The sequence below is a fragment of the Passer domesticus genome, chromosome 5 (genome assembly GCF_036417665.1).
Source record: "Passer domesticus isolate bPasDom1 chromosome 5, bPasDom1.hap1, whole genome shotgun sequence".
NCBI lineage: Eukaryota > Metazoa > Chordata > Aves > Passeriformes > Passeridae > Passer > Passer domesticus.
In genome coordinates, this window is record NC_087478.1 from 30,910,251 (window position 1) to 30,929,013 (window position 18,763).

Sequence of the window (18,763 nt, forward strand, 5' to 3'; positions counted from 1 at the left end):
ATAGAAAGTTAGCTTAAAAGCTAAGAGATGCACCTGAGATGCAGGCACATGTACTATTCCCAATTAAGTCAGCCTAACAGCTAACTAGCATTCTTAACTTGATGGTCAAAAATGTGCCTTCAGAGATGTCCATATACACTCTGCCACCCTCTGAATCAAAAGTGATTTGAATTGTAACCAGGGTATTTAAGTGCAAAAGACTGGCAAGCACTTCTGCTGAGGGTTAGGACTGCATGCAATAGAATCTATTGCAATGTCACATTCACAATCAGATCAGTGTATCTTAAAAGAATCCTGGCTAGTTTAAAGAGTTTAACTGCACTAATTTAGATTAACTGATAAATCTCTGCATTTACAAAAGGCATATGTCAAAATGGTGAGAAAGATGACCTTGTTGTTTAAGAGATGTCTGAAATTCAGATTCAGGCACATGTTCCCAGTTCTTGTATTCAGCAGATCTAGAAGAGTTTTCAATTCTACAACTGTAAGAATTCTACAAACTGTAAGATTCATTTCCAAACTCATGAACAATCTGGCACTATTTGGCTGGCAATGCTGAGCAGACTGAGTGTCTAAGCTAGTAGTTGAAAAAATATGTATGATTATGATATTGACACTTGATAATGTAAGTGATATCAAGTGTGCAAACAAGCAGACAAGTAGATTCAGAGAATATCAAGGTGTCCATGGCTTACTGTACAGTAAATCTGTGTAAAAAATCCAAAAAACAAAAAGGAAGTAAATCATTAAAGCTTACCTAAGAAATACATGTCCATAGTCAATACTTAATTAATTAATTAATTAATTCTCTTAGCTAGTAATCCATGTTTCTTATTAAGGTATTTGGACTGGTCTGTGAATTGCATCAGGCCTGAAGCCCAGAACAGATGCACTAAGGTGGGAAAATCCTTAGGAAAATGCTTATTGGTTAACCACATAAATCATTCTACTGAAGACAACAGTCTTGTTCTTTTGTTGATGGGTTTTTTAAGTAAGCAGAGAAAAAATGAAAGCTTTTGAGAATAAACAGACCAATGCACTTTGAAAGTATAACAATGTTACAGAATCATGTTTGCTTTTACTGGACACAGGGGTGAAACCCTAATTCCTTGTCTAAAGGCACATAAAGCTTGGCTAGCTAATTCAATTGCAGCAGCATTACACACTTTAAAAAACTCACACCCATGTATCCAGTTCTGCTAAACTAACAGCCAGTATATTGAAAAAAATACAAAAATAAAGATCTCAAAATATCAAACTACTTATAAAACAAGCCTGTACTCTTTGCTTCAGAAAGCACCCCTAAAAATTTATGTATATAGGTACAGTCAGTGCTGTGTCAGTGGGAACCTGTTTGCTGTATCATTTGCAATGGTTCTCACAGTAAATGAACTCAACATACAAATAGGGATGCTCAAATGTACGAAACATTTTTACTTTTTCATTACAAGGCAAAAACCCCAAAATATTAGAACATTGTCTAAGACTGAAGACTTTCAGGAAGTCTGAAGAAAAGCTGTTACTTAATTTTTTTTAAATTGTTTGGTAGTTAAAATTTATCCTTCATTTGGATTCTTCATAATTTTTCTTTCAAGACTCCCAGGTTGGAAAACTACACCATGTCAAAACTCACAGATATTTCCCAACTCCCCGAGTTTACAGATGGAGAATAGAACCATGCTGCATAACATGTAGGCAGCCAGCACAGTACAGCACTTGCAGTACGAAGAATATGGAAAAATTATTATTGCAGAGACCAAAATCTTTGTGAAATATTAATTGTTACGGTGAATGATGAAGGAAGCTCCCAGGCAACCATCAGGCCTAAGCTCCCCTGCATTACTACAAGTAACAGATACTGAAGAGCGTGTTCAGGAGCCAGCTTTAGAAATGGGTTAAAAATTGTTGGTATGGAATTCTGAGGGACACTGATGGTGACATGGAAGGTACCTGGGACCCAAACATTCCACATGCCCTTGTTTCTTCCTTGTCTGTATTCATCTTAAAGCTTCTCAATGAAGGGTTCACCCTCGCTTTGCTTAGAGGAAACCACGGAGAATACACACGGGCCGAGTAAGCCACAAAGCTTCTCTCCTGCAGAAGAACCACAGAATAACAGGCAAGGCTGGAAAGGACCACTCTGGGTCATCTCGTCCAATTTCCGTGCTCAAGCAGGGTCACCCCAGAGTACATTGCCTAGAGTTGTCCAGAGGGTTCTTGAATCTCCAGAGAGAGACTCCGCAAACTCTCCGGGCACTGTGTTTCAGGGTACACTCACTCGCATTGGAAAGAAAGCAAGAACTTCAGGATTCAAAAGAAAAACAGTATACCTCGCTTTTTGCTTTTTTTAAATCAAACGCTCCTGAGAGCCAGACTTGGGCAGAGGGAGCGACCCCTCCAGCCCTGCAGCCGCTCGGCGGGGCTGGCGGCTGCTGAAGCCCAAAGGGCTTCGCCACCTCCTTCCTCAGCGACCCTTCCCGAACGCCGCAGTTTGTCCCCTCCCCACGGCAGCGCTCCCCGCCTCGGCCCAGGTCCCAGCGCCTCTCCTGCCCCTTCACGCCGACCCAGAGACACTGCAGGGACAGAACCCTGGAGGAAGAGCCCCGCTCCGCGCCCGCTCCGCCGCCCGGCAGGACGGGTCCGGTGCCGCCTCCCTCCCTCCGTCCCTCCCTGCCGGCGGCCGCCGCTCTCCCCGCCCCCGGCCGTGTGTGCGGAAGCTGCCGGCGCCCGGGATTGTGGGAGCGGGGGGGACGCGGTGCGGGGAGGGGACGCGGCCGGGGCCGGAGGGTTCCGGTGTGGGTGCAGACGTGTCGGCCGGGGCCGCGGAGCGACAGGCGCTGCCCCTGCCCGCTCGGAACAGCGCCCGGCCCGGGGCCGGCCCGGCGGCGCCATGGCCGGGACCAGCAGCCCCGAAGCCGTGAAGAAGCTGCTGGAAAACATGCAGGGGGACCTGCGGGGCCTGAGCCTGGAGTGCCGGAAAAAATTCCCCCCCGTCAAGGAGGTGAGTGGCGCTGAGCCGAAGCCGGGCCGTGCTGGACTGAGCCGGGCGGCGGACGCCGTTCCGGAGGGGCCTCTATGGCCCGGGGCCGGGCCGGAGCGGAGCTGTCGGCGTGCCCCTGCTCCGGTACCCAGCCCGGTGCCGTTCCCGGTGAGCTCCGACCTCCACGGCCGCGGGCTGTGCCCAGCCGTGGCTGTGCCCAGATGTGGCTGTGCCCAGCCGTGCCTGTCGCGTGTGCTGTGGCTGTTGTTTTCGGTGCGCTGCCGAGGCGGGGGCCGTGGGCCGGGCTGTGCCCCTCGGGCGCGGGGCTGGCGGACGGACCGTCTGTTGACGGGCGAAGCGGGGGCGGCCCCACTGCGCCCTCGGCGCCCTGGGGGGAAAACACAAACTTCGGCTTGGCTGTCTCGGCACCACCGAGCGAGCGAAACTCGCCGGAGGTGAGCTCGGCGCTCGGGCTTGGCCGCCCCGAGCGAGCGGGGAGCCCGCCGGGCCGGCTGCGGCCGAGGAGGGCCGTGCTCAGCCCCGCCGGCCCTGCGGCTGCGGGGGGAGCCGGGACCCGCAGGTCTCCCCTCGGTCTGTGCCTGCCCCTCTCTCACACTGTGCTGCCCGGCCCGGCGTGCTTTATTCCTCGCCATTGCACACCGTGCCTGCCGGTGTGAGCTGTGACGGTCGCTCGTCATCGCTGCCGCGTCGTTTTGGGGTTGTGTGGCTTTCCTAAGGTGTGGGCACAACCGACGAAGCTTGGGAGACTCAGAAGTTTGGGTTACTTTTTTTTTTCCTCCCGTCTTAAGAAGCCCTTTAATATACTCATTACAGTAGGACTGTGTGTTTTGGTTTTGAAACCTGAGTTTATGCTGTGCAGCCTGAGACCTCAGTCATCTCAGTGAGCAGGATTATTTTAATTGAAGAGGAATCCGAATTTTTCTTGCTAACTTAAAATATACTTTTTAACCATGTGTTTTTTCCGTTGTTTTTATACAGTCAGTTTAACTTTTTCCCTGTCAGCAGTTTGCTGCTTGCATTTTAAAAAAAGTTTTCTATGAAAAAGCGGGAGGAAAAATATTAAACAATCAAGTCAGATTAAGATGCAGACCCAGAAGCATATAAGAAAGGCATGGCATGTGTTATGTGATTTAAGTTCCAATTAAGTGATAGCATGTTTACATGTACAAAGTAATATAGACTTTAACAGCTGAATTGAAGCTAATGACTGTGTTTGTTTTGAAAGACATGAAGTGACACACTGTAGCAGAGCATGTTGTGTACTATTTTAGCTTGCAGAGGAATGCTGATGTGTTTGTGAAATTTTGTGTGGTTACAGAAAAACAAGAGAAAGTTGTGATCAGTCCTGACGAATTGTGTGTGGTCACATGTAAATAAGAAAAAGCTGCAGTCAGTAGAACAGAACTTTCTGTGTGTTTGGAGGGAGATGGGAGTGCTGCTTGCACTCTCTTCTGTGTATTACTGTGTGACTCTTGTTTAGTCTCTGAACAAGTTTCCCCACTGTGTTAATATTTATTTTCCTTGAGATCTACAAAGGAGCTGGGCAGTGTCATTCCTCAGCTAGTATTTTTAGTAATGCTTCATTAAGTTTGCCATGGCTGAATATTATAGTAACTACTGCATGTACTTCATACTTGTTCAGCACGTTTATCATATTCTTGTGTAAGCTCAACCTTTGTGTTGTTCGCTTTAAATTGACAGCAGTTTGTATAGCTTTCTTAATTAAAAGCACTTAGCAAACTTCTTCACAGTTTGGGATTTGGATAGGTTTGGAATAGTACTGGAAGATGTTTATAAGGAGGTGGGGCTTTCTGCTAGGAGCTGTGTGTCCTTATAAAGAGTCTGAGGTGAAAGAAGTCTTACAGTAGGATGTATGATGCAGTTGCAGGAAACGATCTTACTTCCTCCCTTCTGGAAGCCCTTATTTTGCTCTAGTTTTAAAGAGAATGGATGTCCTTTTTTTTGTCAAATTTCAGCTGCTGAAAGAAATGTTTTAATTGCATGCTTTTGGTCCGATCATGATTAGATTTGGCTAGAATGATCAGAGGAATGGCATATTCTTCTTACTGACTTGACACAGCACCAGTTTTTAAAACCATGTTTAAATACCGGCTTTGAAAAACAAATTCATACTATTTACGAGCTCACTTTTTAACTTGCAGTGTAACTAAACTCTCCCACGTGCATTGTAATTTATGAGTTTGTATTGCAGTTGATGTGTGTGCTTTCATGTTACTTAATGAGCTTACCATACTCATAGGGATAAAACTATTGAAAAACTCCTAGTCCCAAAGTAATAGTTATGAGATATATGTCATAATTGTTAAATTTGATAGGTGCTTTATAAAAGTAAACTGCTTCTCGTAATCTTTCTTGGGTTCGACATAGTCAAAGATTTTGCTCACAGTTGGTGTCTTCAGCCACTTCTAAAATGAATCGTCTTTTCTGGTTTTTGTTGTTTTGTTTTTATATTAATAGTATTAAAATTCTGCCAAGTGAATTTAGCTGATGGGTTTGCTGTGATAAAGGTTGTAATGTACTTCTCAGTTCTGCTTGTTGCTCGGATGATTAACGTGAGTAAATTCTTTAACCGGTAGTGTAAGGATTTAGACCAGTTGTATGATCAGAAAAATAAAGCCTTTTTTATTAAAAGCGTTTTAGTTTTCACTCTTTAAACACCTTTCTAAGGCATATGTTATTACAAAATTATACAGTATCTCTTAGGTTCAGAGACACCAAAACAGTATTAAATGATTCTTTGAACAGGCATGTATATGACGCAGCTTAGTGTGTTTAGTGGAGTTCTTATGGAGGAGGAGGGGGAAGGTGGGGTTTGGATGCAGAAGAGAAGGGGACAACCAGCCACGGGATCTAGGTCTTCTCCTCAGTTAGGAAGTAGAAGTGAGTTCTTAATGAAACCTTATTGAAAATGGAACTTGAACTCTTCGATGTTTTGAGGACTTTAATTTCATTTTTTCTGTTTCTCTGCATTTTCTTAGTAGGTCACGTTTATGTGAAAATCGTGTAGTTGTAAGTCCAGTAACTTACAGCTGTAGAGTCTGAGGTTTTTGCTGACTTCAGTAATCTGTTAAGAAACGTTGAAATCAGTGAGTTACTCCTGCTGTTAAACTTAGGACACAAATATGGCCAACTTCCTTCCCCTTAGAGCTTTTAACTGAGAAATAACAGGATGTTGGCTCCAAAGTATCCATATGTTTTCTGTGCTCTGTTAACAAATAATACCCAAGTAGGATTTTGCTAGGTTATGCCATTTAATGCTTTAAAAATAGGAGCTGCAGAAAGAACCTGAAATTGTATTGCTGACAATGTTTGGGGTTTAAATAACATAACAGACTTATTTTTCTTAAGGGTGTGGAGAATACTAGTTACTGTTACACTTGAAGTCCATTTCTCTTTGTTGTTAGATGGTTTTTTTTATGTTTGATACTTCCTCAGATCAGCACTCACTACACAAGTGTACAAGGCATTAATGCTATACACTATGACCAAGAAGTGATATGGTGATTATGTCTCTGATATGCCAAACCTGTTTATACTGGCAGACATGCAAATAGTGACATTGTTGAAAAATGTGTTTGTATTTTCATGATGTATTTCTGTTGCACAATTAGAAAAGTAGATGCCAGCCATGGACAGGATAGAAGCTCTCAGGGAAGTGTAAATAAAACACTGTCTTTGAAGCTTGAAATTACAGAGGATGAAGCAGTCTTTGGTACAGACATCAGTCCTGTTGATCTTATCTCAAACAATCTGGTGTTTCTCCTAGAAAACAATACTACTTGATTATTAACATGTAATTTTTAACACAGTGGGGTCTGAGATTTGCTCCGTATTAGAGAGCATTGCAATGCTGCTTACGCTGCACTGAATTGTGTACTGCACACACAGAGCTTTATAAACTGTTTTGACCTGCTAGTGACTGGCGTTTTGGTATTGTGTGCTGCATTTGTGGAAAGCTGGTGGTGTTCCTTACTGAACTGGAGTAAGAATTTTCTCTTACCACAGAATTGAAAATGGTTTAGTGTCCTAAATAGGTTACCGGCTGTTTCTTATTACAGAATGAAAATAGTACTCAGTAAACTGCATCTGATTTGATTAGATAAGTCCACTGCATTAAAAAACTTAGAAATACAAGGGGAAAATAGGTATAATTGGCAGAAATAAAGGAGTTAAAACGAGAAATAAGTATACCCAAAAGTTTCTTGCAGCCTGAATTCTAGTTGTATGTAAATCCCTGTTGTTTACACAGATCCAGTCAAGCAGTCACAGCTTTCTTGTAGGCTTGTAGTTCCTATGTTGCCTCAGGTTTTTTCTTGACTTTTAAATAGCAGTAAAAGCAAAGTAAGTTTTAAAAAATACCACAAAAACAAAACCCAAAACAACTTCTTATCCAGCTCCCTATGCAGTTTCAGGCACATCTGTGCTGGAAAGGAGAGGGGAAGGCAGAGGGCTGGCAGTATTGGGGCAGACAGGGACTACATCCCTTGGCAGGATCAGCTTGGCCTGGGCCAGGGCATGCACTTATCTTGGCAGTTGTGTAATAGGCTGCAGGTGCCTGTATGTTTTAGGTGTTTGTTGCTGTAACAGGGCTGGAAAAGAAGTGGTGTTTGATTTGCCTCTACTGGAAGAGCATCACAGAATTAGCTTTGAATATTTTGGTCAGTAGAAGTGCTCTCTTGAGTCTCTTGGAAGAAAGCTTTTGGTAGCCTCACCGTGCTGTTTCTTTACCGAATCCTTGTGTGAAGGAGCAGCATTGCTTTTACTTAGCTACTTATTGAGTTGTGCACCTTTGGCATATAGGCATCTTTTTGAAACTGTATTATAATCTGTTGTATATAGGAAGCAGACTAGAATCCAATTTTGCAATCTTATTTTTTCTTATTTTATAAGTAACTCTTCTTGCAGGCCTTACAAAGCTCATAGGGTAAAAGCTAAAAAGGTAGGATTTGAGTGACTTGTGGACAAAGCAAACTTTAAATTATTTAGTTACAGTAGATGTGGTGTGGACTAGAAAAGAGATAGGATTTGCCCTTACTGAGAGGCTGTGTTGTGTTGTGTGAAGAGGAGCATTATTCTGCCTTTCTTCCTTTGGAGTCCAGTCTTGTTTGCATTGACTGACATACTGACAGTTCAGTCCCCTGGGTTAAATCATTCTTGTTTAGGAATGATATGCCAATCACATTTTAAAGCTAATGTAATTGGGAAGCTTGTCCTTTATAGAGAACCTCTGATGTCATTGCATAGCTGTGTGAAACTGAACATGAGGATGTATTGCAAAAGGTAAACACTCATTAAAAAGATGCAGATCAGATATAATGTCATAGTGATCGTTAGGACTCCTAATGCAACTGGAAGGAACAGTTAAAACGTGTGAATATTTGTTAATTGTTTCTTCTGTAATGGTAATAATATTTCAGAAATTTTGTTGAACATAGTGCAGTAGACATATTGCAGAAGGCTAAGAAAGAAATTACATGCTGAGCTGTCTTGTGATATGAGCATCTGAGTCACTTGATGTACTTCTAGCACTGAATAGTCTCTGAGTGCTCTGCATTCGTGCTACTTTAGTGGTAAAAGGATGAACCAAATGAACCTAGGAAAGAAGACATAGACCATTTTCTGTAGGAGTAACCAAGTTTTTGGGTTTCCTGCTTTATTTTTTGAATAAAATGGTTTAAGTAATTCTGACACTGTAGCCCACCAGGAATTCAACCTACACTGAACTTTCCAGGTTGGTTTATTTACAGATCTTCTCAACATTAAAAAGATGAAAACTGGATGGGTTTTGTTTGTTTGTTTTTTAATGGATATTCACTTACCTAATATTTTAAATGTTCTTTTGAAATAGAGAAACAATGCTCTGTAAAATGTATGTTGTCATACTTAGGCAGCTTGCACTGAAGCATGTGTTTTGGGCATGTGACTGGAGATTACTCTGTAGCATTCTTGAGTTGCCAGCCCATTGCTGAGCTGGTAACCAGTAATTCGTAATGTCCCTTTTAGTTTGTTTTATAAAAAATTTCTGATCTGTACCATTTGCTGTGTCTGCTAGCTTCATGTTTGGAGTCCATGAATTTTGCAGTGATTTTTATTTAATATAGACATTTATACAGTAGTATTTTTTCAAAATTATGTTTTAAAAAGTAAATTCTTACATTTCTAGGGGAAAACGTGTTCAGATGTGTTCTAAGCTTCATGCTCCATTGTAAGTCGTAAGTTTCATGTGATCATTTTAGTCTGTGAGAAGAAATGTCAAGTGTTCTGAAGTGATTCACTTAAGGCACACAGGTCAAGTTTCTTCATCATACCTTGCAATTTAATGAAAGAAGAAAATTACTAAAAGTTTCACTATATTGGTCTGTCTTTCTGCTTTCTAAGTTGCCTGATGTCGGGTGTCTGTGCTTCATTGATTGTGCAGAACACACCTACACGCTAGGTGTTCTACATTGCCACTTGAGATACAGTAATGTTTCTCTCTTGGCTTCCAGCCTCCAGTCCAGAAGAGTGTGGGTCTTCTGGTGTCTGCGTGTAGTTGTCTTGGATACAGAGGCCTAAGCTTAGACTCTGCATTGAGCCCCTGAGAGTGGGTCAGCTGAATTAGCTTAAGGAGAGGCTTTAAGAATTAAGGGGCATTCAGGAGAGACAGTCTCTGTTGTAATGGGAGTCTTAAATATTTAAATTTGTGCATTTTAATCTCTGATTTAATTTCCATCTGCCTCCCATGGCTTCTTGAATATTATACAGGAAACTTGTAGCAGAAGTTGGAAATCCTTGGTGACTCCAGTTCTCAACTAGTGCCTAAACTGTGAACTGTTGTTTCTCTTTACCAGAGAGAAATTGTGTCTGGCAAATGGACATTGCTGACTGAATATAGTACTTGTGGCAAATCCTCAAAAGTTGCCTGGTCCCATCTGTTGTGATCGACAAGCTGAAGTGTATGAGACGTCTCCTAAAGCTCTGAAACAGGGTGTTGTTTTATTTTTAATGTAGATGAAAATTGTTGTGTCAAAATTTGAAGTGCAAGTGTTCCAATGGTTTAAAATCAGTTGTGTGGTACTTGAACAGATCACTCAGAAATCTCTTAATGCTAGACACGGGCTCTCAGAATATCCTTATGACACATAGGTATCTAATATATTATATACATTAGATATATACATGTATATAATGTATTATATACATTAGATACCTATGTAGTGTAAGGATATCCTGAGAGACATCCTTATCCTGAGAGATATTGTGTATAACGTATTATACCTACTATTTAGGTATCTGTATAATTTATATAGAATACAATAAAACATATGAGGTACATCCTTTTTCTCTCTGTTGAAGAGAGCAGAAGAACTTAAAAATTGGTTGCTAAGTGGCTTGTGTTTCTTCTCTTTCAGGTGTTAGCTTTTTGCCTTTCTGTCAGCATTAGTGCTGTTCAGTAATGAGTTGTTTTATATTATGCCTTGTGATTTGATCTGTTAATTTATATGTGATGCTCTTTCCAGCTGAGGTGTAGTATTTTGACTGTCAAATGAAAGCTTGTGATAGTAAGTATTTGTATTTGAATATCGTTATGTACACGTCAAGTGAGGCAGCTCCAGAGGCAGCAGCTCTGAAGCACTTCATATAACTGGCAATTCTACTGGCGTTAGTGATGGTTAGCCTTCAGGATTCTGAATTGGCTACTGGTACTGCAAACTGACAATTTCAGAAGATTAATGGGCCAGAGGAGTAGTCATTCCTGTCACGTGTGAAAGAGCACTCTGAATATGAGAGCAACCCATATAGTTGCACTGAAGCTGGAAATGAACAAGGTTGTGTGTTTTTGGTAAACAAAAAACATAAACTGCAATATCTTAAATCTTCAGCTGGAGAAGAAAGTGTATGATAAAATCTGTTAAAGCTTTTTTTTTTCTAATTTATGATAATTTTGTAAAAAATTATAAATTGTTCAATGTAATAAACCCGTGTGAGTGTACAGCAATGTCAGATCAAGACTGGCATTTTGCCTGTTTAAATTACATGTAAAATAAGTATATATAAAAGAGAAGGGTCAGAGTAGGGATTGTACTCAGGGGGAGGAAGATAAAAATACAGGAGCCAAGTACAGTGCTTTTTCACACAAATGTGGTACACTTGAGTGCTTTCATGAGACTGATTTAGTGAGAAGTTTTTTGTGTGTTCTTTTCAAATAATAGTTTAGCAGTACAGTAATGGTCCAGAATGTGCTTTTGCACAGCAAGCCAGGATAACAATGGAGTGAAATTCTGCTTTAGACAGGAGGACCTCTTACCTAAACTGTTGGATATAGGGTTAGTGTTCCAGTTGGAAAGGCAGACAATTGTGGATAGAAAAAAATTACTCTGTTTATTTCATGTAATAGATAAGGAAATGACTATAGGTAACATATTACTCTCATCCGGTCTTAATAAAAGGTTTGTAAATAATATAAATACCAATACAAATCATCCTGAATGCTTTTCTTTTGAGAGTAGAGAAATCAATAACTTGTGTGGTAAGGACTGCAAACATTACAACAATTTTAGTGTCTCTGGGGATACCAATTTGCTCTAGTGTACAATGAAAACACAAATGGTCATTCAGAAGCACTAGCAGTGAAAATTCTTGATTTTATTTACTTTTGGTAACAATGCTATCACATTCATACAAAAAGATTCTTAATGTTAGATCATCCTTAGTGGAAATCAGCACATGCTTGGTTGTTGCATTAAATATATGTATGGGAATATATATTTTTTTGGTTAATAAAGTCGAAAAGATGTTGACTTCTGCTCCTAATTGTTAGCTACAAATTTCCTTTGAAGATCAGCATGTTTATCCTTTTTAAAAACTTTTTTTAAAATCCAGGTTTGGAACTTTTAAAGAAATGATTGCTATGGCAGAGACAAGAATTGCTTTTTCTTACTTTACATTCAAATTTTGTGTCATCTTTTCCTTAGGAAACATTGTTAACTATGTTATTATTTTTCAGTAAAAGAAGGGTAACACTTTCATGTTTACTCCAGAGTAATGACAAATCCACAGAGCTTACTGCAGAGCACCTGATGTACTGTCAGATCATGTCCCAGCTGACCCCTCTGGTCCCTTACTTGCCTGTCTGTATGCATTGCAATAAAGGTCCAAGAGGGTTAAGTGTTCAAGCACATGCCATGCCATTATTCTTTTACTGCCAAGACAAGTCCTGTTCTTGAGCTGCTGGGTAATGTTATGATGATCATGGAGTTAGCTCTAGTGATATCTTTAGATAATGTAGATTACCTAAAGATCTACCTAATGTAGATGCAGCTGGATTTAAGAGCTTCCACAATGACCCAGAAGACAGATTAGAAGAACTGGTGCTTTCTAGATCCACTTACCACTCATGGTGTGGATGTCATGTTGAATTAATGTATAATTTAATATCCCAGTTATCCTAATACCTTCATATATGTGATTTATGAATTACAGATCTTTAAATATATGTACACAGACTACAATGTGGAAAAATTTAGCTCATGAATGTTACCTGGATGTTGGTAAATGTTGGTTCTGCTTGAGGATGTTCAGGTTCCTTCCTTATTGCCTGAGCAGATATTACCTGCCTCTGTTTCTGATAAGTGCTTTAGATCCTAAACAAAGTAAAAATTTCCAAAAACAGGAAGATACTCACAGCATATCTAATGACAGGAAGGCTGAAATTCTTCCCTGTTTCAATTGAAGACTGCGAAGTCAGTTAGGAGGGGAAGAGTTTTGGATCTGAGAAACTCCTGAAGCTGTGTTTAGAAGTCTCTATGCATCTCCACGTCATGGTCTCTCATATGCAGAGAACTTCTGTCTTAAAGACAGCTGTGAATGTTGTTATCAGATTATACATTCAGAGAAGAACTTTGAGGCCAGGAGATAGATGTTATGCACAGAGTTCTTTTCAGTCTACTTGAGACCGCACTGTCCTGATGTTTTAATTTTTTTTTCTTTTTTTTTCTTTTTTTGGTACATAGATTGTCTGTTTGCCTTACTTTGATTTCTGTGAAAGGTGATTTCCACGTAATCAAGCAACTAGTTGGTAATTTCTATAGAAGCAGAAAGGGGATGGGGCAGGTGTTTGAGCCTAGAGGGTCTTGTTGAATTTTGCTGTGGGATTATTGACAGTTTGATTAAAACCAGATCAAAGTACTGGAAGAGGTTGACTTGAATATGTGCTATCACCGAGAGTCAGTTTCTCTTCTTTGTCAGTATTTCACCTTTCCAGACTGGATACTGCAGTAGCTTCAGGAGAAACATGAACCAAAACTCAATAATGGCAGGTGTGCATTTAAGACATTTTGTATCAGTTCATTTCACAGTTATTAAAGCAGCAAAATTGGAAATCTAATTGGCTGAAGGTTTTAAATACATTTACGCTTTGTTATGTTTCAGGAATTACATGTATTTTCTTCTTTTCAAAATAAAGAGAGAACTGACTTGCTGGTTAGACTGCTATGAGTTGTGGTGCTAATGGAAGCTGGTAATGTTGCATCTAAAATTGGTGATTGATTTAAAAACATTGTGTCTTATATTTATGTGAAAGTAAATTATCATATTGGTACCCAGAAATACACACACTATAATGCTGTCTCTCTCCTTGATTAGTGCTTTATCAGATCCTGTTCTCATGTGACAGTGTCCTGTAAGCTGCTGTAGGAATTGATGTAATTTGTAAACCTAAAAGCTATGAATATATCTTTTAATTTGCCACTTAAACTGATGCTATTCCAGCACACTTTTACATTCATGTATACAGATTAGAACTGTTTATAGTTGTCATGTTTTCTGTTGGCTATATGTGATCAACTGAGGTATTTTTTATAGTGTTAATATGTTGTCTCTTTTACATATACAATAGAGTATTTTTCTTTGGTAGGGTGCATGTGGTGTAATTAGTTTTTAACTGTAAACATTTTTAACTGGGATTTGGAATAGAAACCATAGCATAATGCAGACGATCATACAGATTTCTGTATCTCGTGGAGAAGAATGTTTACATTCAGCAGTTGTTTTGTTTTACCTTTTTTTTTAAAATGTATATAATTTTATATAAAGCCAGCATGGAAACAACTGAGAGGCATTGTGTTAGAAAATGTTTGTGCGAAGTGCATGGTGTTTGTGAATGCCACTAATATGAACAGGCTTAATATTTCGTTGAATCAGAATGAGTTTGTCACTCCTGGCAAGACAGAAATCAATTGCCATTAGTAATTGTGATTAGTTTTCATTTAAAGATTATTAAAGTTGGACTGTGACAAATCCTTTATATTAATTAATCGGAACAAAGTGTTGTGACAAGAACTTCAACACATTAAGTTATTATAATTAAAATAAATAACTGCATTTGGCACACCTTATTTAAGTTACGCAAAATATATATGTTCATGTTGCTTTGTGTTCATTTGAGCATGTTGTATTGTTAATCAGGCACTGTGAATATTATTGACTTCATTTTTAAAGTAGAAAACTGTGTTCAGAAAAATTTAAATAAATCTCCAGGATTTTAAGGCAGAATTTAGTCTTCCTATATTGTTTTGGGAAATAAGTTTTTTTAAAAAACAACCGAACAAAAAACCCTCAGCTTTGCATTTCTCATTCAGCTGTTTTGAGAAATATGTATGTCAACTCTTAATTTAAATATTTAATCATGAGTTTTTACAGTCACCGTAACCTGACTTGCTGTGAAACCTTGTTGGAATAATGTTCTGATGGAGAGGGAGTATTAACACTTGGTAAAAATTCATGTACTATCATTTTCATATTTCTGATGACACAATTTCTTTGCTTCTCTAATCTGTTTTATGTGGTGGCAGCACACATCTTTAAATAGTAGTATCAGAGGAAAAACAGAAATGCTTAGTGTAGAAAGCACACAGAAATACAAAGCTCAAATAAAAGGGGAAGTGTGCTTTCAAATTTGCAGAACAGTATTTTCCAGCAATTTACATCCAGTCATTTGGGAAAACTTGTTGCATTTATTTTGATTTATTTAATGACTTCCTGAGGCTTATAGTGTATTTATGAAATTAAAAAAACAGGCACAATGTATAATACATCTTTTGTGTTTTCTACACAAAGCATTCAGAAGTCATATTCTTGAATTGCAAAGCTTCAGTGTTACATTTCTAGTTTGGCTTGATTTCCTTTAGAGAGCATGACGTGAGCGATTTCTGCAGGGAAGGGTTTGTGGGCATTGGAGAGGGAGTTGCTGTTCCCTTGGGGCTGGGCTGGGCAGCCCTGGGCCTGCAGCCCTGGCGATGGAGAGGATGGTGCTGCTGCTCTGCCAAGTCTTACTTGTGGGAAAAGGGGAGGAACTGGTGCTGTGCTCTGTATGGCATGCTGGGAAGAACAGAAAGTATTGTTAGAAAGTCACCTTTGCGGCATTACCCTGGGGTCATTTGTGTAGGACATTTGGGAGCCAAAATCCAGGCGGAAGATGGGTTTCATTTTTATACTTGTAGTTTGGAACTGTGTAGAGACTGTAACAGTGTTTATGCTTACTAGTGATTTTTTTTTTTTTTTTAATTCGTAAGACTGTAAAGTAATACAATGAGAATAATGATTTCTAAAAATTCTGAAAATAACCCTTCCTGTGGAATTCTAGAAAGGAATTCCAGCAACTACAAAAATTTCACTTCTGCATTTGCTCTGCTGGCAGAAACCACTGCAAACACATTTATCGGAGACTATACTTTTTTATTTACCTTAAAATATTTTTTATTTCTTTGCAGATATTGGTGTATGATATAGCATCTAAACTACATGTTTTCTTTTCTTCCAGGCTGCTGAATCAGGAATAATAAAAGTGAAAACTATAGCTGCACGAAACACAGATATTTTGGCAGGTAATTATTTGCTGTGCGATAAGAAGAATAAAGCTGAGTTACAGATCAAAATGTTAAAAAGATGTCTCGGATATGTCTAATAATGCTTCCTGTATTTTAGTGTGTGCTGTATTGTTGATGCTTTGCTTTTGGGCACCTAGCAAAAACATCCAGTAGCATAGAAATTCTTTAACACTACTTGTTTCTTGTTAGTGCTATTAAGATGCTGAGGAAGGCCTCCGTTTTCAGTTTGTGCTCTACAAAAGTAATCATCCACTTAGAAACATTAAATACTTAGGCCCTACATTCTCAGTGTTTTAGATGTTGTGGTTGAGTGCTTTGTGTGGAGTTCTGCAGTGTGATCCACATCTATGTATTAGTCCAGCCTTTGGGGACTTGTAACTGGCAGGCAAAAATCCATCTTTATCTGAGACAAGGTCATTCAATTTAAGATGTTCCAATGCCTTGAGGGACGGGACATATCTTGTGAGCTGCAGGTTTGTAAGTGCTTAAAACAATATCTCCTGACTGTCTTCAGCTTTTTATAAAGTTGGCTTCTTGCTAGCTGCTGGTAAAGCCCTTTGCCGGATTTGAATGTCCCTGCATCAATACTTGAAAGTCTACCCCAGATTTTGTCAAAATCCTTGAAATGCTAGATTGTTTGGAAAGTCCAATGAAATACATACAAAACCATATCTTCTTCTGAGATATTGTTAAGGAGGCATTTTCTAGGATTATTTAAATTAACAGACCCACTCCTCAGTATTTCACTTTAATGCCTCTTTTTTATTTGTTTATTTTCTTTGTTTTTACTGCTGTCATGCATGCTGACATAAGTGGGAAAAGTATGCCAGGTAATGTCAGCTATGTCAAAATACACAAATGAAAAAGGGAAAGCAGTAGTTAGCCATTTCAGAAGCTGTCAACATATTACTGCATAAAGAAGTTTGTATTTTAGAAAGCTAGTTTCTAATCCTGCGAAGTTCTCTGTATTTTAGTTTTCAAAGGAAAGAAATAGGAGAGATCATTAAATTTAGTCATGGATGGGCAGTCTTTGCTTTCATCTTTTGGAGGGAACACTTTCTCGTAGTCGGAAAAATTTTTAAAATCATTTTCTCTTGGAAAGTTTAAACTGGAATGTACTTCGTATTTATTTAATTCAAAAAACCTGCATAGATTTGTTGTTAAGAGATTTGGGAAACCAGCAGGTCGTAAAAGTTATTTTGATTCATTAATCTTTGCTAATAAAGTAATAACTTTTTCTCCCTCTGTTCCACAGTTTTGTACTGGGAAAACATACTTTGCCTGCATGTTATCATAACATTCCACAGTTAAAACATAATGTCATTAAACAGACTCAGTTCTTTATGAACTCTTGTATTTTTTGAGGTATCAATTATAAGCTAATATTATACATAAGGTAGTGTCAAGAGATTGTCTATTTAATATTTAAAATCTTCTGAAGAAAAATTATATATATCACTTTGTAATAATAAAGCTGCAAAATGCTACAATGTACTTGTGAAATCTAGTGGATACTTTTTGACTGCTAGATGATTTAGGAACATCTGTGAAGCATCCTAGTAGTACAAAGAAATATTTTGATCAGGATGTCATTTTTTTAATATTTTGAGATAAACTGTCATTTCACTAACATAGATAAGAACAAATGTATCAGATTGTTTTGAATAAGCTGATCTGGTGCTTTCTTGAAGCGTTTCATTGTGTAGGATTATAATTTTTAGGAAAATAGATGCAGGGTTAAAATCTTTGATAAAATCTTAAAATCTTTGTTATTTTTGGTGGGATATGTTTAACCTGCCAGAACTTTGAGGTTATTGATCTAACTTCTTTCTTTCTGTTTGAAAAGTTAACTTGAACGGTTTCCAAGTCTTCATTCTTGGCAGTGTGTACATACTTTATTATTTATTTATAAGAATTTGAGAAATTCCAGAGGAGGAGAAAGCCTTAAATCACAGGAGATATATTTGAGAAATTATTTCCATGTGTCTTTGAGATGTGCAAAAATGTATGGTTTAGGAGTTCTTCTAAAAAATCAGAATTATAATATTGCTGATGAAATGAACAGGTAAGTTATACTTGCCAAAAACTTCTCATTTGTTATGGTTCAATAAGGTAGATTTCTTTTTTAATATATTCTGCCGTAAATTGGTAGCAAAATGGAGGCAGACCTGGCAATAATAAATTTACTGTGCATTTTAACACTGAAGCTAATACAGCCACAGAAGCACATGATCACAGAATATTCTGAGTTGGAAGGGGTCATCAAAGTTTAGCTCCAAACCCTCTGAACAGGAAAGCCTCAGAATCACCCTGTGTGCCTGGTTTCTATAAAACCAGATAGGTACCTAGATCTACAAAACTTTAATTTTTTAGATTCATTACCTAAAAATACTTGTATAGATTCTGTTGTGAAATTGTTGCATTTAATGGATTGAAAGTATTGTAAAAGGCTAAGTTTATTCTTTGTCTTGTTATTTATTAACTCATGCCATTTTAGCCATTCAGAACTGTATCTTGAGTCCCATGTTAAGGAGTATCTTTTTGCTTGCTTTTTTTCTCCTTGATGGTTAGAATTTAGTGACAGTTCAGAAATGCCGACTGGACATAGAGCCTGCACTGGCTCTGAAGAACCTGACGAAACTGGACTGTGTGTTGGTATCAACCTGTCGGAACTATTATCTTATAGAAAGTTGGCATCCATAATTTATAATAGCCTATCCTTTTCATAGAAACTTCTGAGTCAGTTAATATTTCAGTTGGAAAATTTCACTAAAGTATTTTTTTGTAGTTTTAACTTGTTTCATTTTTTTTTCCAAATTAGTTGTAATGATGCTTAGTAGTATAGAACATGTTTGCATTTTTATGTGAGAATGTA

General features: G+C 38.6%; 1 protein-coding gene across 9 annotated transcripts in view; it reads left to right on the top strand.

Annotated features, from left to right (window-relative positions):
- The first annotated feature begins 2,734 nt into the window (after positions 1-2,734).
- The window catches only part of MON2 (MON2 homolog, regulator of endosome-to-Golgi trafficking), a 95,622-nt gene continuing 79,593 nt past the window's right edge, over positions 2,735-18,763 (top strand). For 6 of the 9 annotated variants that reach the window (XM_064422537.1, XM_064422538.1, XM_064422539.1 and 3 more), the window contains exons 1-2: positions 2,736-3,001; positions 15,822-15,885. In XM_064422537.1, the coding sequence (XP_064278607.1) occupies positions 2,891-3,001; positions 15,822-15,885 (175 nt within the window). In that variant the 5' untranslated portion in view covers positions 2,736-2,890. Of the gene's footprint in view, positions 3,002-3,373; positions 3,436-15,821; positions 15,886-18,763 lie in introns of those variants that run through there. The other 3 variants (XM_064422536.1, XM_064422544.1, XM_064422543.1) reach the window with 3 other exon arrangements.